This window comes from Cydia strobilella, chromosome 13 (assembly GCF_947568885.1).
Source record: "Cydia strobilella chromosome 13, ilCydStro3.1, whole genome shotgun sequence".
NCBI lineage: Eukaryota > Metazoa > Arthropoda > Insecta > Lepidoptera > Tortricidae > Cydia > Cydia strobilella.
Window position 1 is genome coordinate 4,948,157 of NC_086053.1, and position 27,973 is coordinate 4,976,129.

The 27,973-nt window shown below is 41.2% G+C and overlaps 4 protein-coding genes across 4 annotated transcripts in view; 2 read left to right on the forward strand and 2 right to left on the reverse strand.

Moving 5' to 3' along the window:
* The window catches only part of LOC134746520 (ubiquitin conjugation factor E4 B), a 35,537-nt gene extending 18,619 nt beyond the window's left edge, over positions 1-16,918 (forward strand). Inside the window, exons 8-19 of the mRNA XM_063680934.1 lie at positions 37-157; positions 7,114-7,245; positions 7,780-7,989; positions 8,655-8,997; positions 9,341-9,436; positions 10,318-10,436; positions 10,857-10,995; positions 11,840-11,953; positions 13,961-14,081; positions 14,340-14,446; positions 15,023-15,116; positions 15,528-16,918. Coding sequence (XP_063537004.1) covers positions 37-157; positions 7,114-7,245; positions 7,780-7,989; positions 8,655-8,997; positions 9,341-9,436; positions 10,318-10,436; positions 10,857-10,995; positions 11,840-11,953; positions 13,961-14,081; positions 14,340-14,446; positions 15,023-15,116; positions 15,528-15,598 — 1,667 coding nt within the window. The 3' untranslated portion in view covers positions 15,599-16,918. The remainder of the gene's footprint in view (positions 1-36; positions 158-7,113; positions 7,246-7,779; positions 7,990-8,654; positions 8,998-9,340; positions 9,437-10,317; positions 10,437-10,856; positions 10,996-11,839; positions 11,954-13,960; positions 14,082-14,339; positions 14,447-15,022; positions 15,117-15,527) is intronic.
* LOC134746518 (serine/threonine-protein kinase mTOR-like) overlaps positions 1-20,346 on the forward strand; it is an 83,707-nt gene extending 63,361 nt beyond the window's left edge. Inside the window, exon 14 of the mRNA XM_063680932.1 lies at positions 20,331-20,346. The gene's annotated coding sequence lies outside the window, so the exon portion shown is untranslated. The remainder of the gene's footprint in view (positions 1-20,330) is intronic.
* A 129-nt stretch (positions 20,347-20,475) lies between these two features.
* LOC134746495 (ubiA prenyltransferase domain-containing protein 1 homolog) lies at positions 20,476-21,765 on the reverse strand. The gene is made up of 2 exons (XM_063680902.1): positions 20,939-21,765; positions 20,476-20,565 (listed from the first exon to the last, which is right to left on the reverse strand). The coding sequence occupies exons 1-2, from the start codon at positions 21,362-21,364 to the stop codon at positions 20,521-20,523; spliced, it is 471 nt and encodes a 156-aa protein (XP_063536972.1). The 5' UTR covers positions 21,365-21,765; the 3' UTR covers positions 20,476-20,520.
* A 2,508-nt stretch (positions 21,766-24,273) lies between these two features.
* Positions 24,274-27,422, reverse strand: LOC134746454 (sedoheptulokinase-like). Its single transcript, XM_063680842.1, has 2 exons — positions 26,998-27,422; positions 24,274-25,392 (listed from the first exon to the last, which is right to left on the reverse strand). Exons 1-2 carry the CDS (start codon positions 27,285-27,287, stop codon positions 24,285-24,287), a joined length of 1,398 nt encoding a protein of 465 aa, XP_063536912.1. The 5' UTR covers positions 27,288-27,422; the 3' UTR covers positions 24,274-24,284.
* Between the last annotated feature and the right edge of the window lie 551 nt (positions 27,423-27,973).

Consider the following 27,973-nt stretch of genomic DNA (forward strand, 5'->3'; position numbering starts at 1 on the left):
TTAAAGATTAAGTAACATAAGGTTAATGACTTGCAGACAAAAACCCGGCGCACAAGTGGCCGGAGGCCAAGTTCCAGACGGTGTGCTGGTTCCTGACGCTGCACATGCACCACGTGGCGCTCATCCCCGCGCTGCACACGCACCAGCGCCGCATCCGGTAACATATCACATATCACTTCTGAGGGCCTACCGCGAACACCAAAGGTCGCAAATTGCGAGCATCTTTCTTATTCACTCTACTTAAGCTTTAGAGTAAAAGAGGGCCAGGAGAGGCGTTGAGCGCAGGCGGGACCGCGCGTTGGGAGCGTATAGCCTAACCACATCTTCGACCAGACCCGTGCACTCTATTTTGTTGTGTATGATACCTAATGCAAACTTAACCACAGCTAGATATCGCCTTGCTTTCAGAGATTCGTACCCGAGTACGCCCAGAAGAAATAACGTAGGGTATAGATAAGGGTAGTTCGTGAATTGCTTATTGTACAAACTTCGTAGGTACTTTTTTTAATGTTCTTGTCTGTAAAAAGGGCCCAAAAATGAAGCACTTGTGGTTTTACAATAATGTATTTTATTCCACTGGTTTAAAAGCTTGACAATATTTAGTACCGGCCAGACGTCATGTTTCTCGGAAAAATCTTAACACCGCGAACTAGGATTTTCAACACATGGTACAACGACATCTAGCGGGAAATTTGACAAATAAATTAACTTCTTGCAAATAAAACTAAGAAATACATACAGAGGTTGGACATTCCGCCCACCAAGGACAATAATAACACAAGTGTCCTTATTTCCGCCCACCATAAGACAACTAACTGTGACAAAATACAATTCATATCATGGCACGGTGTAAGGGAAATTGTAACATGTGATATTCAAAACGTGAACAAACAAACTCAGCATACTGCAATAACATTGCATTTAAATTGAACTAATGATACCAAATTAAAAACCTCAACTTATATTTGGTAAGAAACAGAAAACAAAACAAATTTAACGATCTAAGTTTCTATTGGCAGAAAACATAGTTTGCCAACAGGTCGTTTGATAATATTTCCTTTGCAACGTAAACTAACTACTCGAGTGATTCCATCCAGACCTGGGTGTTTATCAGTGACTACACCATATAACCATCTTGCTGGAGGCAAATTATCTTCCTTTACTAACACCACACTACCTACCACTGGCTCGGGTGTTTGATGGGCCCACTTATAACGGTGGTAAAACTGTGTCAGATATTCACGCGACCATCGGCGCCAGAAATCTTGAACCATTTTCTGTGTTAGCTGCCATCTTCTTAAACTACTTACATTGGTACTTTCATAGTTAAAGTCCGGCAAAAGTACTAGGGGCTCTCCAACTAAAAAATGTCCAGGAGTGAGTGGTATAGGATCATCACTGTTGCTACTATTAATTCTTGACATAGGCCTTGAGTTCAGGCAAGCTTCAATTTGAGCTAAAACCGTTGCCATTTCCTCAAATGTCAAGGTGGAATTTCCAATCACTCGTCTAAGGTGATGTTTCGTGGATTTGACTCCCGCCTCCCAGAGGCCTCCAAAGTTTGGAGAATGGGGAGGAATCCAATGCCAATTAGTGGAGTTTGTAGCAAGCTGATCGGCAATTTCCACAGCCACGCTTGATCGTTCTTCGGCGTATAACTGCTTTAGCTCACGAGCAGCTCCTACGAAGTTCGTTCCATTGTCGCTCCACAAATCAGCGCAATGACCACGACGTGCTGTAAAGCGCTTAAAGGCCGCAATAAATCCTTGAGCTGTCAAGTCACTGACTGCTTCAAGATGTATTGCTCGTGTAGCCATACAAATGAAAAGGCAGATGTAGCCTTTGTAAGAGCGGTGACCTCTTCCCTTTGAGGTGCGCATGTTTATTGGACCAGCATAGTCCACACCACTCTGGAAAAAAGGGCGATTGACAGTTCCTCGAACTGACGGCAACTGTCCCATCAGTGGATGTCGTAATGCAGCGGCATAGCGAGCACATGTCACACATTTGCGAACGAACAACTTAACGGAATTGGTTGCTCCGATTACAAAATATTTAGATCTCAAGTAATGGAGCATCAGTTGCGAGTTACCATGCAGAGTCTTTTCGTGTGCATTGTCTAAGATTAAAGTTGTTAAGTGCGACTTATGTGGAAGTATCACTGGATGCTTCATCTGTTCACTAATTCCAGCGTGCTCTAATCTTCCACCAACTTTCAGGATACCATCTCCATCTACAATCGGGTTTAGTGAGGTAAGTTGACTCTTCTTATTAATCGTTTTATTTTCTTTCAGGTTCTTCAACTCCTCTTTGAAATGATTTGCCTGAACAATTTTTATACACATTTTCAAGGTCTCTTGGATTTCGCTGCTAGTTAACCACAAACTCACTTTTTCTTTTCTAGCACATTTCAAAAACCGTTTACAGAAAGCTAGAACGCGTAGCAGTTTCCACAATTTAGAAAACCTTGAAATAAGTGTTTCTTCAGCTTCTGCTGTGACATCATTATCATCGTAAGTATTCACGAAGCATGCTTTAGTGCTTCTTTCTTCTAAGTTAGTATCCTTTATGTTTGGTTTTTTATAGCTGATTTCTTTATTTTTCAGCCATGACGGACCTTCTATCCAGAGCTCTTCTTTATTCAGGTGCTGTGTGCCTCTAGACGCGCAGTCTGCAGGATTATCTTTCGACGAGACATGGGACCATTGGTGTGGCTCTACTGACGTTATTATTTCAGATACACGGTTGGCGACGAAAGTTTTCCATCGATTTGGACGACTATTTAGCCAAGAAATGACCACTGTGGAGTCAGTCCAAGCATGAATGTTCGCTCTGCTGATACTCATAACGTCGGCTACTTCAACCAGCAATTTGGTGAGTAACACAGCCCCACACAATTCCAGGCGTGGAATTGAGATTTGTTTAATTGGTGCCACTTTCGTTTTGGACGTGATCAGTGACACGTGCACATTTTCTTCTTCATCTATAGTCCGTAAGTATACAACAGCAGCAAACGCTTCATTAGAAGCGTCGCAGAATCCGTGAAGTTCAGCAGTCACATTGGAACTTGCGTGGTTCCATCTGGGCAGCTTGAATTCGGTAAGTTGATTTAGACTTTCTCTGTAGTTTAACCAATTCTTCAGTAATTGTGGCGGAACTTCATCATCCCAATCGATTCCGGAAAGCCACAATTTCTGGATGAAAATCTTGGCTACTATGATCACTGGGGCCAACCAACCGAGTGGATCAAACAGCTTTGATATGTCAGATATGACACTTCTCTTTGTTATAGGAACTTTGAGTGGAGGAAGTTGTACCGAATATTCAAATTCGTCATTTCGGCGATTCCAGACGAGTCCTAGAATTTTCATAACAGCGTCTATCTTCAGCTGGAGACTTCCTTCCTCTTTGACATCAGTTTCTTTCATGTAACTTATTAATTCTTCATTGTTACTGCTCCATTTCTGTAATTCGAATCCACCTTTTTTCAAAAGTTCATTCATCTCTTTGTATACTACTTTACCTTCTTCTACAGTTTCACAGCCTGTTAACAAATCATCCACATAAAAATGGTTGAGGACCCTATCAGCAGCGTTTGGATAATTTGCTCCTTCATCGTGGGCTACTTGCTGAAGCGCACGCACTGCAAGATGAGGTGCTGAGGCCGTACCAAAGGTGACTCGGAGCAGTCTCAAGTGCTTTATCTTCTCTCCCGAGTTTTCACGCCATAGAATGCGTTGAAAATCTACATCGTCTTGATGAACTTTCACCTGCCTGTACATTTTTACAATGTCTGCTACCAGGCATATGGGATGGCAACGCCAACGAAGAATAGTATGTCGTAAAACAGGTTGCAGAGTTGGACCTACCAACAGGTCTTGATTTAAGGAAACGCCATTAGAGCCAGGACAAGACGCGTCATACACAACCCGAAGCTTTGACGTGGATCTGTCATCTCGGATGACAGCATGATGTGGCAAGTAAACTGCATCTGGGTTGTTCTCCTGTTCTGGAGGAACTTCTTCCATGTGTTCTAGCTCAAGATATTCATTGATGACATCTGAGTAGCGTTTCTTCATTTCAGCATCTTTTGCGAACCTCTTCTCTAATTGGTTGAGACGCTTAGTCGCAATAGGCACAAAGTTGCCATGTTTGCAAGTGGGATCTTGATCACGAAATGGTAGTTTCACGATGTATCTACCGGTGCTATCACGTTCAGTGGTAGCTGCAAAAAATTCTTCACATTTCTTCTCGTCTTCAGTATAATGTTGCTTGGGATCTGTCGTATTGTGGTCAGCCTCGAGCTCCCAAAATTTCTTGAGCAGCTCATTTTCATCTAAATGAATGTGGTTAACGCTAACACTTTTACGAATTTCCGACTCACCTAAGTGAGTTGGCCCTGAAACGATCCAGCCTAAAGACGTTCGCTGAGCGATGAGTGCTCCCTGTGGAGCTTTGATCATTTCGTTTAAAAGTATTTGACCGTACACCTCTCCCCCTAGGAGCAAGTCGATTTTGCCGGGAATGTTGAATGTGGAATCTGCTAAATCTAATTCAGACAGTTCTGACCACGAATCAATGACAATACGTTTTCTCGGACGATTCGATGTTACCTTGCCCAAAACATGAGCATGCACGTTCACTTCTAAGTCAGGTTCTAGGAGTGATAAAATTGTAACATTTACCACCGACTTAGAGTTCACAGGTGAACTCTCTTCACCGCCTAGTCCCGTGACTGTGCTCTTGTAAGAAACCTTGTTCAGTCCCAGCAGTTGTGCTGCAGACTCCGTAATAAAAGAGGCTTCAGAGCATTGGTCGATTAAACATCTGAGGGTTATACCAGAACCTGTTTTCGACTGAGCTTGAACCAAAGCCGTTGGCAAGAAAACTTGTCCACGACTGGTCGAAAAACACGTTGTTACATTATTGGGCCCATCACACGATGATGATGGAGCTGTTGTTGCATGTGCAACAATATCACCTTCAACCGATTGAGTAGGTTTGACTTGTGAATCGGTTGCTTGAGTGCTAGTTTTTGGGTGTAGTAAAGAATGATGTTTGCGCTTGCAAATTCGGCATCTAGTAGATTGGCGACAGAAATATACGTTGTGACCTGAACCTAAGCAATTGAAGCAATAATTACCGGACTGGATGAAATCACGTCGAGCATCAACATCGATTTTTGCAAAACCTTTACAATTACATAATTTGTGATTTTCTGAACAATAGCCACAAGAAACCTCAGTTACATGATGCACTTTTAAGTTGCTACTACATTGTGCATTGGGTTTCTTAGGAACAAAACTTGTCTTCGATGATTTCCCATCCAAAAATTCTAATGCCCTAAATCGGGTTTCTAAAAATTCTTGAAGTTGGCTTAGTGTGGGCAAATCATCAGAAGACTCGCTAATCTTAAGTTCCCACTGTTTCCTAGACTCGTTGTCTAATTTAAGACAAATGATATGAATCACAATTATATCCCATGTATTTGTGTCGATGCCTAAGTTGTTCAATCCATTTAAACACTCATTCGTAGTGTCCAGCAATTCTTTGAGTGCATTCGCGGACTCGGTCGTAATATTCTTCTGACTCATGAAACGTTTGAGAATGCAGTTGGAAAGATACTTCTTATTATTATAGCGCTTTTCCAATTTCTCCCAACATGCGCTGTAATTATCTTGTGTGATCTGTACGTGACGCAGAAGCTGTTCAGCTTCACCGACTAAATAACCTTTCAGGTAGTGCAATTTTTGGACGTCGTCTAAATCTCTATTCTTGTGGATGAGCGACGTGAATAGATCTCTGAAGCTAGTCCATTCAGAATAATTCCCTGAAAACGTAGGAATCGTAATCTTTGGTAACTTTACCATCACCGACTTGCCTTGACCAACATCTGACCTATTCTCAATAGTGGTAGACTGAGTGCTCTTTCCAGGAACTGAAACGTTAAGTTTGTTTAAGGCAACTTTAAGATCTGACTTGTAATCCATGAATAACTCTTCCGCATTCGAATATATGTCTTCAGTTACATACTCGTTGAACTCATGTGTAGTAGAATCTTGAATGATTTGAGTATGAGTTGTCACAAACTGATTCCACAAAGATTCTAAGGTTTCTAATCTTGTGCTAAGATAATCTGCAGAGTTAAGTCGTTCCTTAGGCGATTTTTTAAAGTTAGTTTGAGCCTTATCAATTCTCAAATACAAGTCCTGTTGCACTTTTATAAGAGCCTCCATGATGAAACTTTCTAAGTGTTTGGAACTTAGCAAAATCTAGGCAAAATTGGGCGTGGATTCCCCGTCGTTCCACTTTCTTCGAAACTATTCTAAGTCCAAACTTGCTACGAATTTTCTAAGTCGAAACTTGATGAAAAGTTCAAATTTGTTGAAATTTCACTAAGTCTTTGACAGTTGCACTACGTAATAATTTTAATGTACTCACGGTTGTCTTGACACTTCACTACGGTCACACATATAATCCGCTTACTTCATACTGCTGCTTCTCACCGCTGACGTCACGATGCAATGCTTACGTTACACGTTGCTCCGGAACATAGGCTCTTCTCGCCTTAACACCGCTGGCAGCAATCCACTACCGTAGCTGGCGTCCGTTGGCCCGAAGTTTACCGAATCCACTAGCCGAACTCATCCGGTTCGAAGGACCATGTAAAAAGGGCCCAAAAATGAAGCACTTGTGGTTTTACAATAATGTATTTTATTCCACTGGTTTAAAAGCTTGACAATATTTAGTACCGGCCAGACGTCATGTTTCTCGGAAAAATCTTAACACCGCGAACTAGGATTTTCAACACATGGTACAACGACATCTAGCGGGAAATTTGACAAATAAATTAACTTCTTGCAAATAAAACTAAGAAATACATACAGAGGTTGGACATGTCCGTGTCCGTATCCGTCATCCTCATCCTCATTTTCATTCTCATTAGTCTCATTACATATTTCTCAATAGTATGGTCTGACGGTTAAATTAAATCAAAATCAAATCCGCCAACCGTCCGATAAGGAATTTCGTTCAAACAAAAAATGTTATTGTATCGAGCGACTTGAAAACTATTGAAATCCAGTTTTTATGTACTACTTTCTTTTTCCACAGAGCATTCCGCGATCTACAGAAGGTGATCGAGGAGCTGATGGCCGCCGAGCCGCAGTGGCGGAACAGCTTCTCCGCGCTGCGCAACCGCGAGCTGCTGCGGCGGTGGAGGCGGCAGATCAAGAGACTACACAGGTGCGGTTATTGTTTGTTGTTGTCGTCGGTACAGAGGGCCTCCGTCAGACGTCGCCACCCGCTGTTGTCCTGTGCCTCGCGCTCCGCGTCTCCAACTCGGTCCGGCTGCTGCCGCCCGCAGCTCGGCGTCGCCAGCCTGCCACGTGTGCGCCGGTCGGCCCCATCGGTTATTGATTACAGTTGATCGATTGCAGTAGACAATGCATGGAACTGATGGCCACTGGTGCAGAAAGGTTTTTGAGTGGCAATTGCGAAGTAAAAGGCGCAGCAGAGGGCTCTCGTCTCGTAGGTTTTGCGATTCGTTTTTAGAGATTTTTAGGGCAGGCATCCAGCAGGATACATCCACATTGGTCTGATGATGATGATGAATATTTATCATTTATGGCAGTTTATATCCAGGCCATTCTTGTACCGTCGATACTATTATTTTTTGCACGATTTTAATAAACGTCAAATCATTAGGCCGACGAATGATGGAGCCTACAGAGTTTAGTTTTGTGTGTAAAAATTAGAATCGATTTGTCTATCGAACAGATCAAAGCAATGCGCGGAGACGGCGCTGCTGGACGGCGAGCTGATGCGCCGCAGCGTGCAGTTCTACTCCAGCGTGTGCGCGCTGCTGACGGCGCGGCTGGACGCGGCCCGGAGCGGCGGCGGCGGCGGCGGTGGCGCCGCGCAGGCCTTCCAGGCGCTGCCCGAGTGGTACGTCGAGGACGTCGCCGAGTTCATGCTGTTCGCCGTGCAGTGAGTCTAACACTTTTTATCTGCGATAACTATGGCCAAAAGCGTCTGAACTTGCTTTGCTTTTAAATGTGTAATTACTTTCCTATTAGTTGAACCGTCCGAGTTACTTCGTTTTACTCGTCAAATAGACATGTTCATCAAATTACAAATATTGTCTATCCAATATATTCTGGTGACGGCACTAAAATGTAAAGAATTGACGGAACTAATTTGCCACCATACACCGTACTGGAATAAAAATAAATAAATAAATAAATAAATATTATAGGACATTCTTACACAGATTGACCAAGTCCCACGGTAAGCCCAAGGAGGCTTGTGTTATGGGTACTCAGACAACGATATATATAATAAATAAATACTTAAATACATAGAAAACACCCATGACTCGGGAACAAATATCTGTGCTCATCACACAAATAAATGCGAATTATTCCATAGATTGGATATACATACCTATATTTTTTCATTTTTATGTACTGATTTCTATCTATGGAATAATTCCTCATCACGGCACCAAATTGTACAGACCTAATATTAATTCACCTTTCACCCGTTTTACAGACAACGAATTATATTTATAGAATAAACAAATATTAATCGATATATCCTGATCACGGCACCAAATTGTAAAGCTTACCTAACTGTAATAACCCGCCTTTCAGATATGTACCCCAAGTAGTGGCTGACCACATCGAGGACCCCATCATCACCTGGCTCCTAAGCGCCATCTGCAACTCCCATCTCATCAAGAACCCATATTTAGTCGCAAAGATCGTCGAAGTACTCTTCGTGATCAACCTCTCCGTGCCATTGAAGCTGAAGAACGTGTACGAGAAGTTCATGGACCACCCGATGTCGCAGACGGCCCTGCCCAGCGCCCTGATGAAATTCTACACGGATATTGAGACGACGGGACAGAGCACGGAGTTTTATGATAAATTTACTATCAGATTCCATATTAGCATTATATTGAAGGGAATGTGGGAGCGGCCGATTCACAAACAAGTAAGTCAGCTTTTCTATTTATATCTGAGACTGGAAACTATAATATAATGCTTTAGGGCTCATTTAGACGGTGTGGAACTCGCATGCGAGTTTCATTACATTGCGGGATTTGATCAGTTGACTGAATTGGATGTAACCTCAATAGTCCGATTAGTCCGCAATGTAACTAAACATGCATGCAAGTTCGTGCGCTGCCTAAATGAGCCCCCCTAGTCTAAAAAATGGTTCCAAAAATACCAGTTTTTCTCAACGCGTTCTATTCTCAAAAATCCCGGGTGAATCAATTCCTTGCAATAGTTGTTTTGGACTTGAAAAAAAATCTAAATGTCGTTGTATATTTCAGGCCATAGTGAAGGAGTCCCGGTCAGGTCGGCAGTTCGTCAAGTTCATCAACATGCTGATGAACGACACCACTTTTCTTCTCGACGAGTGTCTTACGGTAACGACTGTTTAATACTACTAGAAACTAGAGGGAATATATACTTTTGTAAGTAAGGACGTCATATTCAATAGTTTTTACAAATCGTTGCAATGGTTTTTACATTTTTGAGTATGGTTTTGAGTTCTATTGCAGTAAGGTTGTTACTGGGATTGGTATTTTTTAACCAATTTTAAAAAGAAAGCTTCTAAATTCGTCGTCAAAAAAAATTGAGATCTGGTATACATTTTAAATGTGCCTTGATTTCTCTAAGATGGTTAAATCGATTTGGAAATGAAATTTTTTGTTGGAAGGGTATATACATATATGTCATAGTTTGTTGGTCCCATTTAAGTTTTAAATTGGGATTTGGTAAAGGAATCCTGTACCCGATAATCGAATCATGTGTACATTGTTTATGTCGGATGAGTTGATCAACTCAGAAAAATAAGAAAAGTTGTCCTATATTCGATTGGGAATTCCCATACATACAGCTCTGTGCAATAAAACAGCAGTCAATAGGAAACTGAAAATTAGGGGAAAACTATAACTTTAGATCAATTATATTGAATCTTTTTTTATAATTCTTCTGCATTACTTGACAATGTTTCAAAATTACTTGTAACCTTTACTTAAATAATATTGTAAGTATAAAAAAATATCATAAAAATCGGCTGTTTTTACTATCTCTCGGAAATTCTTATAAAAATTTGCTCAAAAATCAACAAAAAAGTCCGAATGATGGACTTAGACAAAAATCGTCTTATAGTTTTTTTTCTGGATGACATGAGGATTCATTTATGCATGCTGATTTGTTGTTTTTTTTTTTTTTAATTTTTGAGCATGTGATTTTTTTTTGAGAAAACGGAATAAAAAATAAGTATATTTGAATTGTTGTTTAGTACCTGAAACGCATTCACGAGGCGCAGGAGAGCGCTGCTCTCGGCGCGGCGGCGGACGCGCGCGCTCGTGCGCTCGCGCAGGACGAGCGCCAGTGCCGCTCCTACCTCACGCTCGCCAGGTATAACGGCACAACTGTGTTCTATATTACGCGACCCGTTGCTGTGTCCTGAAGTGTTTACTCACCAAAATCACCATTAACCCATTTCAGGATGGTCCAATATTTGATCAAATTTTGTATTTGCGTCTCACATTTTGCTTAATGAGAGAGTGAGCCGCAATGCACATTTGATCGAATATTAGACAAGTGGAACACCACCCTAACATACATTATAAAATTACCAAACTAAAAAGTTCATCACCGACCCTTTGAAACGGACCCTCGGCAGATAACTGAAATCTAGTCTCGTTTATCAGTTTTAACGAAAGTAACTTGATTCCCGGTCGTCCCCGTCGGGAACAAATAGGAAAATATTTTTCTACTTGTTTTCATTGCGATGCCAACTTGTAACACACCTTTTAAATATGTTGAAATGTGCAGAGAAACAGTGGACATGCTGGAGTACCTGACGGTGGAGATCAAGGAGCCGTTCCTGCGCGCCGAGCTGGCCGAGCGGCTCGCCTCCATGCTCAACTTCAACCTGCAGCAGCTCTGCGGACCCAAGTGCAAGAACCTCAAGGTACATTATAACTTCTTATCTTATACCTTTAAAAAACAGCCTCAAAGAACACATGTGGCGTTTTCAAACTAAAGGTACCATTGTCGCTTGCCATAAGGACGCTCTGATCTGACAGGTTATTTGTGTCACAGGCAAATTTCGTTCTTATGGTAAACGACAAATGCCGCACATTTATTATTTCTAACATTACGCGCATGTAATATTCCTGGTGATGTAGGCGTCCATAGGCACGGTGACCGCTTACCATCAGGCGGGCCGTATGCTTGTTTGCCACCGACGTGGTATAAAAAAATCAGACTTCTGTGTGAAACGGTCATAGACGTGTATTGACATGATTATTTTGCCGCCGGGCATTTTCAATTTTGTAAGCGAAGCACACGGGTGCTATCGGGAGCCCGTTCACTGCATATTAACTAATGCGGCTAAATTAATAGACCGCGAACTAGGCGCAAATTTTATCAGTCATCGCTTCCCGGGTGAAAACTCGTATAGCGGTTAACCCTCGTGAACGTCAGCTGCCGCTCCGTTGGTGGGTTCAGGAATGGCAGCAACCGAAACGCGTGACACGGTCTTTCCACCGCGATACAACCGGCTGACGATTTGTTTTATTAACAATAATTTCATCTGACAAAAAAAATAATTATAGACTATTTGCTGCCATTCCTCAACCCACCAACGGAGCGGCAGCTGACGTCACGAGGGTTTATCATACATAGCCGTTAACCAGTATACGAGTTTTCGCCCGGGAGGCGATTGGTCATGGAAAACTGTTCCTGGCCCGCGGTCTAGAACGGTTTCGAGTGTATTTCTATTAGATGATACATGACAGTTATGTAATGTGTAGGTCCGCCGGCCCGAGAAGTACGGGTGGGAGCCGCGGCGGCTGCTGTCGCAGCTCGTGGACATCTACCTGCACCTCGACTCCCCCCCCTTCCTCGCCGCGCTCGCCGCTGACGAGGTATTACTGCCACTATATATACCAGCTCGTGGACATCTACCTGCACCTCGACTCCCCCCCCTTCCTCGCCGCGCTCGCCGCTGACGAGGTATTACTGCCACTATATATACCAGCTCGTGGACATCTACCTGCACCTCGACTCCCCCCCCTTCCTCGCCGCGCTCGCCGCTGACGAGGTATTACTGCCACTATATATACCAGCTCGTGGACATCTACCTGCACCTCGACTCCCCCCCCTTCCTCGCCGCGCTCGCCGCTGACGAGGTATTACTGCCACTATATATACCAGCTCGTGGACATCTACCTGCACCTCGACTCCCCCCCCTTCCTCGCCGCGCTCGCCGCTGACGAGGTATTACTGCCACTATATATACCAGCTCGTGGACATCTACCTGCACCTCGACTCCCCCCCCTTCCTCGCCGCGCTCGCCGCTGACGAGGTATTACTGCCACTATATATACCAGCTCGTGGACATCTACCTGCACCTCGACTCCCCCCCCTTCCTCGCCGCGCTCGCCGCTGACGAGGTATTACTGCCACTATATATACCAGCTCGTGGACATCTACCTGCACCTCGACTCCCCCCCCTTCCTCGCCGCGCTCGCCGCTGACGAGGTATTACTGCCACTATATATACCAGCTCGTGGACATCTACCTGCACCTCGACTCCCCCCCCTTCCTCGCCGCGCTCGCCGCTGACGAGGTATTACTGCCACTATATATACCAGCTCGTGGACATCTACCTGCACCTCGACTCCCCCCCCTTCCTCGCCGCGCTCGCCGCTGACGAGGTATTACTGCCACTATATATACCAGCTCGTGGACATCTACCTGCACCTCGACTCCCCCCCCTTCCTCGCCGCGCTCGCCGCTGACGAGGTATTACTGCCACTATATATACCAGCTCGTGGACATCTACCTGCACCTCGACTCCCCCCCCTTCCTCGCCGCGCTCGCCGCTGACGAGGTACTTCCACTATATATACCAGCTCGTGGACATCTACCTGCACCTCGACTCCCCCCCCTTCCTCGCCGCGCTCGCCGCTGACGAGGTATTACTGCCACTATATATACCAGCTCGTGGACATCTACCTGCACCTCGACTCCCCCCCCTTCCTCGCCGCTGACGAGGTATTACTGCCACTATATATACCAGCTCGTGGACATCTACCTGCACCTCGACTCCCCCCCCTTCCTCGCCGCGCTCGCCGCTGACGAGGTATTACTGCCACTATATATACCAGCTCGTGGACATCTACCTGCACCTCGACTCCCCCCCCTTCCTCGCCGCGCTCGCCGCTGACGAGGTATTACTGCCACTATATATACCAGCTCGTGGACATCTACCTGCACCTCGACTCCCCCCCCCTTCCTCGCCGCGCTCGCCGCTGACGAGGTATTACTGCCACTATATATACCAGCTCGTGGACATCTACCTGCACCTCGACTCCCCCCCCTTCCTCGCCGCGCTCGCCGCTGACGAGGTATTACTGCCACTATATATACTTTACTTATTTCAAACATACACCGAGATAATCATGCTATCTTTGTCTTACACTAGCACCCTTCTTGTTTACTGTCAGTTTGATTTGACCAACTATGACATACACCCAGCCGCAAAATTGCGTGCTCGGTGTGCCCACTTTAGCAATTCAAATTAAAATAAAAACACACCTTTGACATAGAATTGAGATACCTCCTTATTATAAATTAAAAAATGAATCAGAATTATTTAATAATAAATTACATAATTTCTTACACCGTTTTTTTACATTTTCACCTGATTTTTGGTATCTAAAAACTGTCCCTGATTGATATCGGACCACGATACATATAATATAGAATATCATTATTATTCACAACGACGGGACTTAATCGTATAAAATTAAGTTTTAGATTGGATTGGAAGAATTGGAGATTAGAGTTTTAGATTGGATTGGTGGAATTGGATATAAGATGTATATGTAGACTAAGAATGAGATGTGACGTAATCTATTTATCCCCAGCGATCGTTCCGCAAGGAGCTGTTCGAGGAGGCGGCCGTGCGGCTCGGCAAGTACAACATCAAGACGCGCTCTGAGATCGAGCGCTTCCTAGCACTCGCTGACAACGCCTACCAGATCGTAGGTGAGTAACACTAATGCTACTTTCTATGTTCATCTACCTTTCTGTGTTTAATGGAGCTTATTGTGGAACTTAGTCGAATTATGTTAGATTAACGCTTAATATTCATACATTTATCCAGTCTTTTCTCGTCAACTGTTACTACTAGATTAAAAACGGATTTGGGGTCCCAATTGAATTCAATGGCCCAGGATATATATCCTAGATATACATTATTATATACATGTACATTATAATGGACATAATTATGTATTATTTCAGTGTCGAATCAACAAAAGAACGACGAGTTCGCAGACGCGCCAGAAGAGTTCAGAGATCCACTCATGGATACCCTCATGACTGACCCCGTGCTTTTGCCTTCCGGGAAGGTACGTTAATTATCCCATTTTACAAAATATTACCGTTGAACACAATTCCTGTTAATACCAATATACACGTTTAAAAATACCCATTATTATAAAAAATGTTCTATAGCAAAGAGTGTCGAGTAGCCATTTCTTGCTAAATTCTTATTTCTTCTAAATCTCGTTTGAATAAAAGGTATACATTTCTCTAGCCTTTGGCTGCGAGTACAGTCAAGTGTAAAAATATAGGTGCATATAACTTACTCAAAAATATGTCCCATAGTTCTTAATTCGCTGACATAAGAGCTATGATCCAGAGGCCGTGAGTTCAAGTCTCATCCGAGGCAGTAATTTTTCCGCTTTTAAGATTTATTCTAAGTTTAATAAGAGCTACGGGACATATTTTTGAGTATGATGTGTGCACCCATATTTTTACACTTGACTGTACATTTTCTAAGAGAAAACACTCTCCAAAGAAAAAACTCGCTGACAAGCTGACGAAATTAAAAAGTATCGAAAAATGTTGACGTCGCACTTTGACGTTGAATGGGAACGATACCTAAATAAGATTTTTCTAATTGGATTTTGTTTTATGAATAGGTAATGGACCGATCGGTGATCCTGCGGCACCTGCTCAACAGCTCCACTGACCCCTTCAACCGGCAACCGCTCACCGAAGACCAGCTGCGTCCAGGTGCCAATTCGTTTCCTTCATGCTTGTTTCTGCTCTTGAACACAGATTTAGATCTTACCGTATTATCAGAACCGTCAAATTAGTTTCCAATTCGATGGATTCTTGTAGTTCTTTTTTGTCTGGATCTTTGTCTCATTGGAATACTATATTTGTGTAGGTAACGAACTCTGCAGTTACCATCTCACTGCTAAACTACTAAAGCCTGACCAGTAATATATGATCATTGTCAAGAGGGCGCTGTTATTGCTGTGCATGTATAGGGTGACAGTTCAGTATAGTATGAAAAAAATAGTTCCAGTTAAATTCCGCAACATGGCGCGTGATCATATATTCCTGGTCAGGCTTTATATAAATGTTAATAGACTTTTTATATTAAAATTCATGCTGACCATATGTTGCTTTCTATTTCAGCGGCCGATCTAAAAGAGAGAATCATCCAATGGCAGCGCGTAAAGAAAGGTTCGACATCGCAAGATCCTTAAGCCAACAAACAAAGTCTGATGTATATATCTACCCTATCGCATATATAAAGACTATTGACTGGATATTTCCAGGAGGACTATTGTCCGTGGCATGAATGTGAGATTATTCTAAGTATGGTGTATCCTGTGTCATGCTGTTCCGACTAAACCCCCATCGTTTAGTTAGTTGACAAGCTGTTCAAACATCTGATCGCAGTTAGGTATCCGCTCGCATGTAGCTTTATTTGACATCACATTTATCAAAGGCCTAAATTCTCAGATACCTACTTACTTATATTCTGACCCCAATATTTCGAGTAATGTAAGGCCTCGTTGAGTAGCAATATGAATGGTAGGCGTCACGTTCTGTAAGTTTTAAAAAAACCCTCACGCAAGCCTATTAACATCAATTAGCTCGATTAAAAACCCTAAATTAGTGTAAATAATGACTTACTTTCATAGTGCAATAAGGGCAATATGGCCAAAATTGTTAACGAGAGTCAAATAGAAACTAGACGATGCAGGCTGGAGGGTTCTTACGACTCGAGTTTGTAATTTGAATAGCGCCCGTGTTACGCAACGTTTTTCATCACACTTGCTAGGAAATCATAAATATTGGTCCGCCTTTTTTGTTAATTTTTGACAAGAGTATAGAGCCATTCGGCGCACAGATATACAATTTTCCAACCACAAATTAATGAATAGAAACAGGAAAGTGTTTTCACTTATAAACTTATTTTTGATTCGCATGATAGGGTGACATCGTTAAAAGAACATTAATCTCTTGGAAGTAATTCAATGTATTACTCCCTTAACTCCCTGCGCGCCTGAATGAAAATGCACCTTTTACGGGCAAGTGTGATGAAATATGTATTTATGTAATAATGTATGGAATGTTCATGACTTATTTTGTGCAAAATTTTATTACTATTTGCATATAGTGATATTATGTTTAGTCTTTGTTAGCATGAATTTATATCTCAATTAATATTACAATGGTGTAATTTTGTTCCTTTATCCCTTAGTTATCATTATCATCACTCGAAATGGTTTTCATTTAAGAATGTTACAGTTACGTAGATATTTCGCATTGATCTGCATAATAATAGGCAATAGTTATAATATTGATAATAGTTCAAATTAGCAAAAAATTCCTGCTCACTGCCACTAAATTAATTTATCATTTAATTCTGGTCAAACATACCTAAGTGAAACCCATTTTCTGAACATAATGGTCTCACCTGTATTATAATTTGATTTGTATTTATCTTTATTTTATTATAAAGATTTTATGATAAAGGTCTCTTTATGTTGATATATCAATAAAAATGATAAATGTATTATGTTGCGTTTTCTTTCTTTTCATGTTTTGAAGTCAGCAAGGCTTTTATTAAACGCATCTACATCTTTGACTTAAATAACAGATTGGTGTGTCAAGAACGTCAAGATAAAAGTCATTAGATGCTTGGAAGAAAACCAAAGCAATCTCATACTTGTGCAAATAAACTATTTGCTATCACTGTTCAACTTCAATTCAAATCAGTAGACATCCCTATTTTCAATACCCTCTAATTTATAGTATTTTTCAAACAGCTTGGGTATGGTGACAGATGCCATATCCATGACAACTGTCACTGTACCCAAGCTGTTTAAAAAATACTACAGTTATCAGCACATTAATGATACTCTCATGGTAACAGAAAAACTAGAATAAAAAAACTTGAAGTATATTTCATTTATACATTATATTTCACGAAAAACTATTAAATATCGTCGGCCTAAATCGCAAACCTCGTAACTCAATTTGACCAAATTTTACAGGAGGCACAAAAAACTTCATTACCAAAAATTTTGCATGAAGACTTACTTAGTATTTTTTTTAGATAATGTTAAATTAAATTTAGCCATCAGATTGTTAAAACCTATTTTTTTTAAATCACCTGAACCTGGAAAATTTGGAGTTACTAGTTTTTCTTCAAAATTTCTAGAAAGCTAATCGGGAGTTAAGAGTTTTGCTATTAAAATCCGTAAAAATAGAGGATAATCTTTTGATCTCAACAAGGTAATTGTGGATTAAAAAAAATAACTTGCAAATTAAAAAATATTTATTAAACTTAAAAACAGAAAGCCTCCTCTGGCTTCCCACGTTAAAGTGGGAGTACAGAATTGCAGCGAGTCGGTAGTAGGATCCCATGGTTTGGGTAGCCAGAATCATAGGGGCCAAATGCTTGTCAACTTCCTCGAGAGAGGGGCTTTTCTTGATGAATTCGTTCTTCAACCATTCTAGGGCATTTATTTGTGTGATGAGCACAGAATAGATACTAAATTTGTTCCTAAGTCATGGGTGTTTTCTATGTATTTAAGTATTTATATATTATATATATCGTTGTCTGAGTACCCATAACACAAGCCTCCTTGGGCTTACCGTGGGACTTTGTCAATCTGTGTAAGATTGTCCTATAATATTTATTTATTTATTCAAGAAATAGCCCCAAAGGAACATGGAAGTGGACGTGATGGAGCCCAGAGACTATGACAAAAAATGAGATCACAAAAAGCATATTATTATATATTCAGAGACGTCTCAGTGATCAACAGGTTCAACACCGGTAGTGATCACCGACTTGTTAGAGGCTCTCTGAATACAACCATAAGCTCGAACGTGTCCGTTTGATAAGTCCAGGCTCCGACATCCGACCTAGGCTGCTCCAAACCATGGTAGGATCTAAAGCATTTCAGTCGAACCTGGAGAACCGATTCGCTGCCGTGGAAAGCACAAATGCCGTTGACATAAACCAGACCCTCAAAAATGTGGTTGGAATGCTCAGGAAAGAAGGTATGAGATCTTGCGAAGTACAGCGTAAAGCCGGGAGGTCGAAGCTTTCAGAGGAAACCCTCAGGCTCATAATGAAACGATGGGAAAGACCCACCTGCCAAGTTGCAGAAGAAGAAGGAAGGGAGGGAAGGTGGAAGAAGTCTTCACAGCGACGGGCTCTAAACAAGAAGATCGGCAAACTAGTACGACGTGACTTCCGGTGCTCCAATACACGCTTCATTGAGCAAGCAATCGGGGGTCAAAAGTTTTTGTCCAGTCCCTTGGAAGAAGCCACCTGACGAAGCTGACCACAACTGATGGGGCTGTTGTATCCTCCCGGTTGGGGATTCTCTCTGAAATCAAATCCTTCTATAGCCTACGCTTCGCACGCATCTCAGTCAGATCCCGAAATGAGGATTCTAGAGCCACATTGATCCACACACATTTTATGCGGCAAAGCTTCTGGTTTATGACGAGCGGTTCTCATCACGATGAGCCGATTTCGTGGCTTGAAAAGCGATTTTTTTGTGTCCACAAGGTGCCTCCAGAGGCAAGCTCTTGAATCTAGTTACCGGCAGAAAACCACGTAACTAATCTTCATGAGTAAAGATCCAGGCGAAGCAAACCTCGTATGTCCATGGCACGCAACCAAAGGACATTTTCAATAGTCTAATGTGTTTAAATATGATAAATATCTATCAAGAATAAACAATCAGTAAAATCGTAGAACCTTATACACATACCTGTTATTCAGCACCCGTTTTCCTCCTAAATATTTACGCAAAACTGACGAGCAGTCACAACGCCATCGCAAACTGTACTGATGGGAGTGGCGGCGGGGGGAGATACGAGGTATTTCTTTTACAAAAATGGCGGTCGGGAGTTGCAAGGTTTTCTATTTTGCTTTTTAAACGTAAACGGTTTATTTTTGGTATTTAAGAGTTTTGCCGTTAGATGCGTTCAGAATAGTACTATCTAAAAGTGTCAAAACATGATTTTCAAAAAAAATGGAGTTACGAGGTATGCGATTTAGGCCGACGATATCTTATATACTAAAAATAAATTAGTTATTGTCACATTGACCACATTGTGCATTACAATAATAGGCAATTGCTTTAACAGAGTTAAGGCTTAAAGGCATCTCTTACATTTTGACTAAAGATGCCTGATATGATTTGGCATGAAGTCTCTTCGAGCACCCTTAACAGTAATCAAAATTGTGAGATGCACACACTCATGAATATGATGAGGTAGTTTTTATTCATCTTTCAACCCTTAATTCAATAACATTCAAAATACTAAACGTTACCTTTGACCCATTTTTTGCATTTTCGAGTGAGGTTTGAACACAACCTTCCTTGTTTTGTGTCAAATTAAGGGTTAAAGTTATTACTTGTTCAAATAAACTCACTACTGAATATCATATTTATACACATCACTGATTTCAAGTATTTCTAGTACATCCTACCAGAATATAATGCAACATAACATAGTCAGATCTACAATTAAAAGCTTATATAAATAAAAATATAAACAAATAAATTCTAATATTCACTTTATTTATAATGGAATAATGTTCAATGACAATATAGGCCAACTACAAAATGTAGAAACATTGTCCCGGTCCTTGAGGCCCAGGACCGGAGGGCTTGGTCACTTCTTCTTTTGTATGTGACATGTTTCATTTCAGTTTATAATTTACATTACTATGTAAGTTACTTACAAACACAAATCAATATATTTAATAAAATTAAGTTGGTTTGTTCCCTAGTTGTACAATATATTATGCAGCTTTACTGAATTTCTCAGCAAAGTTGTTTATTCAACGAGTAAATTTCCAGCACATCTTCATTTACAAGGGTACTTTATAATCTTAGTAAAGGCATTCAATGCACATAAGTGTGCCAACTTCATAAGCTCAGTAAGTACAAGAGAAAGATATGTAAATTGGGAATTTTTCTTACCTCAGACTATCGAGGCAAGAGGAAAGGTAATCTACAAGCAAACAAACATGAAATCATATAGAGCATACCGAAGTAGAAATTAAGCCTAGCTGTCTGACGAGGTACATATCTCATTGTGTCTGGGTGTCGGAACATCCTTTCTATTTTAAATGCTCTGGGCAGAGTCAGCATGGGTAGCAAGAACCACAGAGAGCACCGCACCGATGCCACTACAAACATTATGTAAGGGATAAATAGTAGAAATGCATACAGTAAATAAGATGTTGTCTTTCCAATCAATATGGCTAATGTGACAATTTCAGCTTTGTTATCAGTTTCCAAATCTCTTGTGTTGTTGCTATGCAGAATAGCCTCAGTGTTGAGAGCAAGAGGGACTGCATAGTAAATTATAGGCCAATCAACCCTCCCTGTCTGTGCCAGGAAAGCAAACACCACTGATACAGGCCCAAATATGACTAGAACTAAAATATCACCTAATGCTATATACTTCAGACCAATGCCTCCTGTATACAAGAAGGAGGATGATAAGCCACCAAAATACACAAGAGCTAAATGCTCCATGCGAGCTGGAGACACCATTACCAGGGGGACAAAGCAGGCACAGCCAGCCAGGTACAATATAGCACCAAGGGAGACAACCTCATCAATGCTTAGGAGGTGGTCAACGAGCGTTCGGTCATCTGACTTGCGATTGTCGATTCCTTTAACAAAATCGAAGTATGTGTTGACGACGTTCCCTGCGCCATGCACCGGGAGCACTGTGCAGAGCGTGAGCAGCAGCGCGGGCCAGCTGAAGGCTTGCTCGCCGGGCAGACGCCAGGCCAGGGCAGCACCTAACAGTGTAGGCAGTAAGCTTGCACTCAGCGACCACGGCCGCAGCGCCACCACATAAGTGTGCACTTTCATGAGCGGATTTCGCGCCGCTACCCGCGCCTCCACGGGCTGCTCCAAGAGATTCCCTTCCGCAGTCGGAATATCCATGTCCTCAACTTTCTTGTCGCTCTCCATTGTAATGTTCGAGTTATTCACTGTGGCATGAAATTTAACGCGACAAGTATGTGACCTGGTTATACATCGTCAGTGCTGTGAGAAGACTGTGATCATTAAGTGGGACAGTAAGGTTTGTATTTAAATTTTTTGTGCTAATGCAAATAATGTAAATTAATACAAAACTTTACGTTACGGTACCCCTTTCAAAACAGTACACGACTAAACCATTTGACAGACAGAGAGACAGATGGCAGTTGAGTTGACCAACATGCCAACGACAGATGTCTATGAACGACAGTGACATTTCCCTGCTGGGAGCGTTCAAAGCTTAAATATCAACTAATGCGTTCTACAGCTTTGGTTCACACATTACTAGACGATCACATTGCACGAGGCGCATGTACAGCGAAGTAACTAGTTAATAATCTGTGATGTACAGTCTGGCAAAAAAGAGTAGAAATTAAAAAGTGGCAACACTGTAGTGTAGCCGTTAAGAAAAACGTCTTAAGGGCGTAACACACCATCGCACCGCACCAAGGTCATTGTCCGACGCATCCAAGGGCCTGACACTCTTTGATAGAGAAAGATAGTCTTATTGCGATTCCTATAAGAGGAAAGAGAAAATAGTGCCATGCTTTGTCCTTATCGCCGCCCGGTTTTTTTTTCATGGTCGGGTTATGGCAACATAGGTAGGAGGCGATGGCGAAATACCGAAATTTATCAGAGTGAAAGAGAAAAAGGATTATGCTGCCATACATTAACCTGTCAATTCATGAATATGTCTTTCTCTTACCCGGTCGCTCGGTTTCTTGTCTATAACTACTATACTATATCTATGGACGCATCCATAAGTAAGAGCGAGAAAGCGATATCTCTTTTTGTCGCTCTTACTTATGGGTGCATCGCACAATGAACTTGGTGCGGTGCGATGGTGTCTTAAGCTCATTCCAGACTACGCGGCGCGAAGCCGAAAACGCGAGTGTGGAGTCGATTTCGCTGATTAGCTAACTAGACTCCACACTCGCGTTCGCGGCTTCGCGCCGTGATTCGCGCACGAGTGTGGAGAGCCCTTTAGATTGATCTGAAAGAGACGACCCTTTCAAACATGATCCCCGCCGGACCTCCGCCTCCTACCTACAATTATTTCACTAAACAATCCAGTAATATAACTATAATATATCACTAGTCATTATTCTGAGATATCACTAAACTCCATCCATAGAGTCCATCATTTGTCTGTTCTTGTACTTCGTTTAAAATAAATAATATAGTCCATAGTCACCAGGCGACAGTTCAGTTTAAAATAAAATGGTTCTTTCCAAGTATCTTGTATCTTCAAATTTTTAATACACCTTTTAGTCAAAGCAAACGTAAAACAAACATGTACATATTGTTATAATTTTCAATGTAAAAAAAATATCTTCACAAGCCAAGAAGTAAATAGTCACCATAGTGTGTATTTAGTCACGGCTTGACCTCTATTATGCTATTGGCGTTATACAAATTCACTTAGTCACCTTGTATTCAGTTTAAACAGACATTTATTACTGTCTACCTAAATATTATGGCATTGTACGTAAATGGATTAGAATAAAAGCCAATTTATAACTTTGGTACGTTTTAATGAGTAGGTAGGTACCTAATACTTTTCTAAAGATAAGAACTAACATTATCTCGGGATAAGTCTTTCAAAGTGCCTTTGACAGCAAAAATATGGTTACACTTTTGCACATTATCGCCTTGTATGTAATAAAGCGAAGAATGTATCTTATGTATGGAATTGTCTTGTTTTCGACGTACAACTTGTGCAAGTATACCTCTATACTCAGTGCAAATATGATATGATATCTACAAAATTTACGATACGCCAATATCAGCCCAGCTGATGTAAATTTTCTACCGCGTGATTGTATTGCATCCTACAGGTTTACCATAGTCTTATACAACTTTTTTTAAACACAACTTTAAACATGATACAAATACCCATCAAATACTTACATTACATTTGTCACAACATATCCTATTAAATGTAGGTAGGTACGGTCAGCAAAAGCACCCCTTTATATGTATAATTACCTATGTATGCAGGGGTGCCAAGCTAATAACTATGCTGACTGTACATAAATATAATAAGAAAGAATAGAGATGAACTGCTAGCTTAACGTATCCATATAGATAGAGAAAGATTTTGGTCATTTTCATTAGAATTGAAAATAGCAGTTTGTTACATTACAACACATTTACAAGATACAACGCGAACAAGCTAAACTAACCCTAATCATCATCATACTCCGGTGCCAATAAAATAATGTAGACCATGTAGACATTTATAAAATATGTCGTTAGCCTGCACGTGTAAAGATAGGCACATAATGGCTCAATATCATTAAGATATAGTCGGTCAAACCATTTTGTCACTAAAAAAAGGCGCGAAATTCAAATTTTCTATGGGACGATAACCCTTCGCGCCAATTTTTTTTTATTTTCTTTAATTCGCTTTTCTCTATTGACGGAAATGGCTTGACAGACTATAGAAATACACATTAGCCTAACACTAATACAACATACATCACATTCAACTTGAATTGATATAAACAGGAAATTAAATTACCTAATTATTGTCTACTTTCTAGCGGTATATATTATACACCTACAACTACTAATAAAATATAACAACCGTGCTTGGTCTAATAATATGCTTGGCCACAGCTTAAAACTAAAATACATTGTTTTCCGATTGTAAAAAATTGTATTCATATTTATATCTGTGACCATGACGGTCGTGGTATGACGGTATAGGTACTAAAAACTAGGTACCTTTTTTACCACAAAGGTTACAGAGCTTTAATGTTCTGCGCTTATTAGCGCTTACATCACAATGGGGTTTTACGGAGGATTTAGTGACAGCAGTGTAGGCAAGTACTGTCACTATAATAGTTTATTTCCCCGCCACAGCCACAGCTGCACCTTTGGCCGCATCTCCCCCCGACGTAAACTCCAGCGGCAGGCTGTAGTAATGCTCCACGGCTCGCTGCAAAACTACGTTCCGCGACAATCCCGACCCGTTCCCAACTATTCTTTTAATATTCGCGTTACGCAATATTTCTTTAGGCATCATGGAGTGCAAGTTCTGAATCAAACTGTCACACAGCGACCGAAATACCGAAGCCAGATGAATGTTGGACAGGTCAATGTCGGCCACCGAGACTTTGGCTGTCGGCGCATGTCTCTCGCCTAATAAATGAGGGATTATTTTCATTTCCGACGTCGGCGGCGGGGCGGCCGAACTGATCGTAATCAGCTTCTCCCAAAGCTTCGACTGGGGAATAGGGAAACCGAATTCCAGCATCCATTGCTGCAGCATTTTTACAAATGTTGCGAGAACGTTTCCTCCATTCAGTGAGGCGGCTACGACCAAATATGTGTTCCCGAAGTAAGGTAAATGCTCAACGGTGCTGCAACCGAGGTCGGTTATGCTATTGGCGATAATAGCAAGCTGAGCTGACGTTGAAATATTTAAGACAGCGTCCTGGTTATTTTCTAGAGTCGCCAATATCGAACATTGCAAGTCTCCTAGTGCCGCGCTTACTGGTGTGCCTTCAGGGATGCCGTTCCAGGAAGAATTCAATTTACCGACGAATTCTCCGCTTTTCACAACTTTCGGAAGGAGGTTGACCGGAAAGCCGATCGACTGTAATATGTCAACATTCCATTCGTTCTTTTCAGTATTGAAGTAACCCCAGCTGGCAGCGTTTTGGTTGGACATAACGGGGACGTCCAAGTCGCAAAGCATTGACACTACAAAGTCCTCCACGGTGCCTGAGCAGTTGAAGTTCTTCAATATTTCAGGTTTATGTTTAAGCATCCACAAGAACGTGGCGCACGCGTATCCTGAATAACACTTTAGGTGGGAATCAGGCTTGGGCAGGGTGTCTAAAAACTCCGGCTTACATCTCGTGTCCTGCCACGTGTACAACGCCGACATGTTCTCCCTAACGGCTTCAAATCTAATCACGTTTCCGTCCTTTTCCACTTTGTCCCAAGCCCTGAAATGAAACGAAAACTCATTTATTCTCAAGGCTAGCTTTTATTACGGTCATTTGAGATTAAGTCGCTTGCGTGGTGTAGGTTACCAAAAGGGAAAGGGATACGCGCAAAACGATCTACCCCGACCGTACTTCCGACAGCCCGAACAGAATGTTTCCTTGAGCTAGCAAATTTTTCTTTTTTAGGGTTCCGTACCTCAAAAGCAAAAAACGGAACCGTTATAGGATCACTCGTGCGTCTGTCTGTCATGTCTGCCCGTATGTCACAGCCCATTTTCTCCAAAACTACTGGACCAATTAATTAATTAATTTTTTGTTGCCGGTCCCATATTGGGATACCCTCCTACAATTTAGGAGGGAATTAAATCTTCTCGGGTCCGTGGTGTAGGGTTGGAGCCGGCGTAGTTTTTATCGCGTATATATATGTGTGTATCTTTACTTGAAAATAATTGTAGTGTATAACTAGCCTTATGAACCGATTTTGCATGTACTTAGCCTTAAAGTTTATAGTCTATGATTGTTCATTATTTTAGTATGTGGGTATTATTGCACTTTGTAATTTTTCCTCAGTCACCCGTTGACCACGAACGCTGTAAAGGGTTCGAAACGTCGGGATGTATTATAAATTCAATATACGCGATTTAATCCGTTTTCATAGTTTTATTTCATGGACCAATTAAGTTGAAATTTGGTACACATACCTACACAACAAAACAAACACTAACATTCGTCATTCATTCATTTCATTTTTTTCATTTGTTTGGTAAACAAATGAAAGTTTTGAGGGGTAAATGGGAAAATTAAAAAATAAAGTTTTTCAAACTATATCGTGTTACATATCAAATAAACGAGCTCATTTTGAGAATCTCAAATGTTTTTTTTTGTAATTTTAAAATAAATAGTTTAGAAGTTGTTTAAGAAAATAGCTAAAAAATTACCATTCCCTTCCCTTTATCTCCGAAACTACTACCTTTACTATCTTTACCTATAGATGACAGGAAAACCTATTAGAAATGTGTAGTCAAGCGTGAGTCGGACTTAATTACTTAGTTTTTGATCCGACCCTACGGGTTAAAAAAAAATCACGTTTCACATAAAAAAATACATTGTTAAAAATTGTGTAATGTACGGAACCCTTGGAACGCGAGTCCGACTCGCACTTGGCCGGTTTTTTTTCCTTTGCGTGTAATACGACATGTAACTAATTATCATTCAGAAAATTAATCGTGTATCTGCGACGTGGAATGCATATTAACGAGGTTTTAAGTTCATAGTCGATTTTAGTAGATTAGAGCCGTCTTAAAATAACTTTCATAGTAACTAAAGTCGATCGACCTACTGTATAATTAAATAAGTAAGTAGAAGTATAATACAAACACAACATTGAGTAACATAGAGAGTTCTATTAATAATTGTAGTAGAAAATTGTCTAATTAATAACTGTCAGCATTGTTCTAGTTTTTTTATTTACTTACTCGCATCGCCTCTAGAATGCGAGAAGTGTTGAAAACTATAAAGTGTGTAGGTATGTGGTTTGAAGATATAATTTTACTTTTGTATTTTCTGAGTTGGGTTAATTTTAGAATAGTTTAAGGTATAACTTACTTGTTCTCAGTGTTCTTCCACAGCACCACTCCATGCATCTGGCCACAAACACCGATTTTCTTAACATGCCGCAGAACATCCTTCGGCAGTCGGGACACGCAGTAGTGCACATCTGAAACTATTTTTGGTACATCCTGCTTGTTCCCCTCGATGCCCTGGTCACTGGGAATGTTGGCTGCAGTATCCTTGTTTTGTTTAGCAATTATTTCTTTCGTATCGGGATCGTAAACACACACTTTAACTGAAGTGGTCCCTATGTCCATTCCGAGAATATACTCCTTGTCGGCCATGGGCACAGTTTCGAATAATAGTTTTGTTTTAATATTACACTTAATTAGACCGCGAGGTAAAGATCAAACAACGACGACAAGTGAATTTGACTGCTATTGCTAGATTGCGGCAGTCAGGTCAGGCCAGCCGGTCGTGACTGTCGTGAGCGACGCGCGGCGGGAGGTGCGCGCGCCGCCGTCGCCGTACCGGAGAGCGCTACTTATTTCATTCTAGGCATTATAGCATTTATAGCTAGGCGAGATAGCGGCCTCGCGCTTGTTACGTAAACAACGTTTATCACAAGTGGCAGTTTGGTTATCTTACACTTCAGCGATTAACTGACAACACCCTATAAATAATAATCCAGCTGCCAGATATAGGTAAATTGAAACCACATGAAACAAAGGAAGATTTCGTTAGATTGTAATTTATTTATTTATTTAATTACTATCAAAAAATTTTCTGCATTGGATAGACTTATGCTAATGTAACGTAAATGTGTTTTCATTTCTCATGCTCTTAAAGAGGGTCATTGTTGTTCTAAAAGGTGCGCAGAAAATGATACGTGTCTGCACTAGAGCATTTTACGTTCGAAGTACGACTTTTTTAATTTTTTTACGATACGCAATTGAAATTTGAGTTTAAATGGATTTGTAATAAATTTTTCATTTTGATATTTGACTCTCCATTCCATAAATAACGATAC

Coding starts and splice junctions, on each gene's coding strand:
- LOC134746495 (XM_063680902.1), bottom strand. CDS start 21,364: ATGGAGAGCGACAAGAAAGTTGAGGACATGGATATTCCGACTGCGGAA. Junction 20,566..20,938: donor GTGCCTGCTTTGTCCCCCTG/GTAATGGTGTCT, acceptor TAATGTTTGTAG/TGGCATCGGTGCGGTGCTCT.
- LOC134746454 (XM_063680842.1), bottom strand. CDS start 27,287: ATGGCCGACAAGGAGTATATTCTCGGAATGGACATAGGGACCACTTCA. Junction 25,393..26,997: donor TGGAAGAACACTGAGAACAA/GTAAGTTATACC, acceptor GTTTCATTTCAG/GGCTTGGGACAAAGTGGAAA.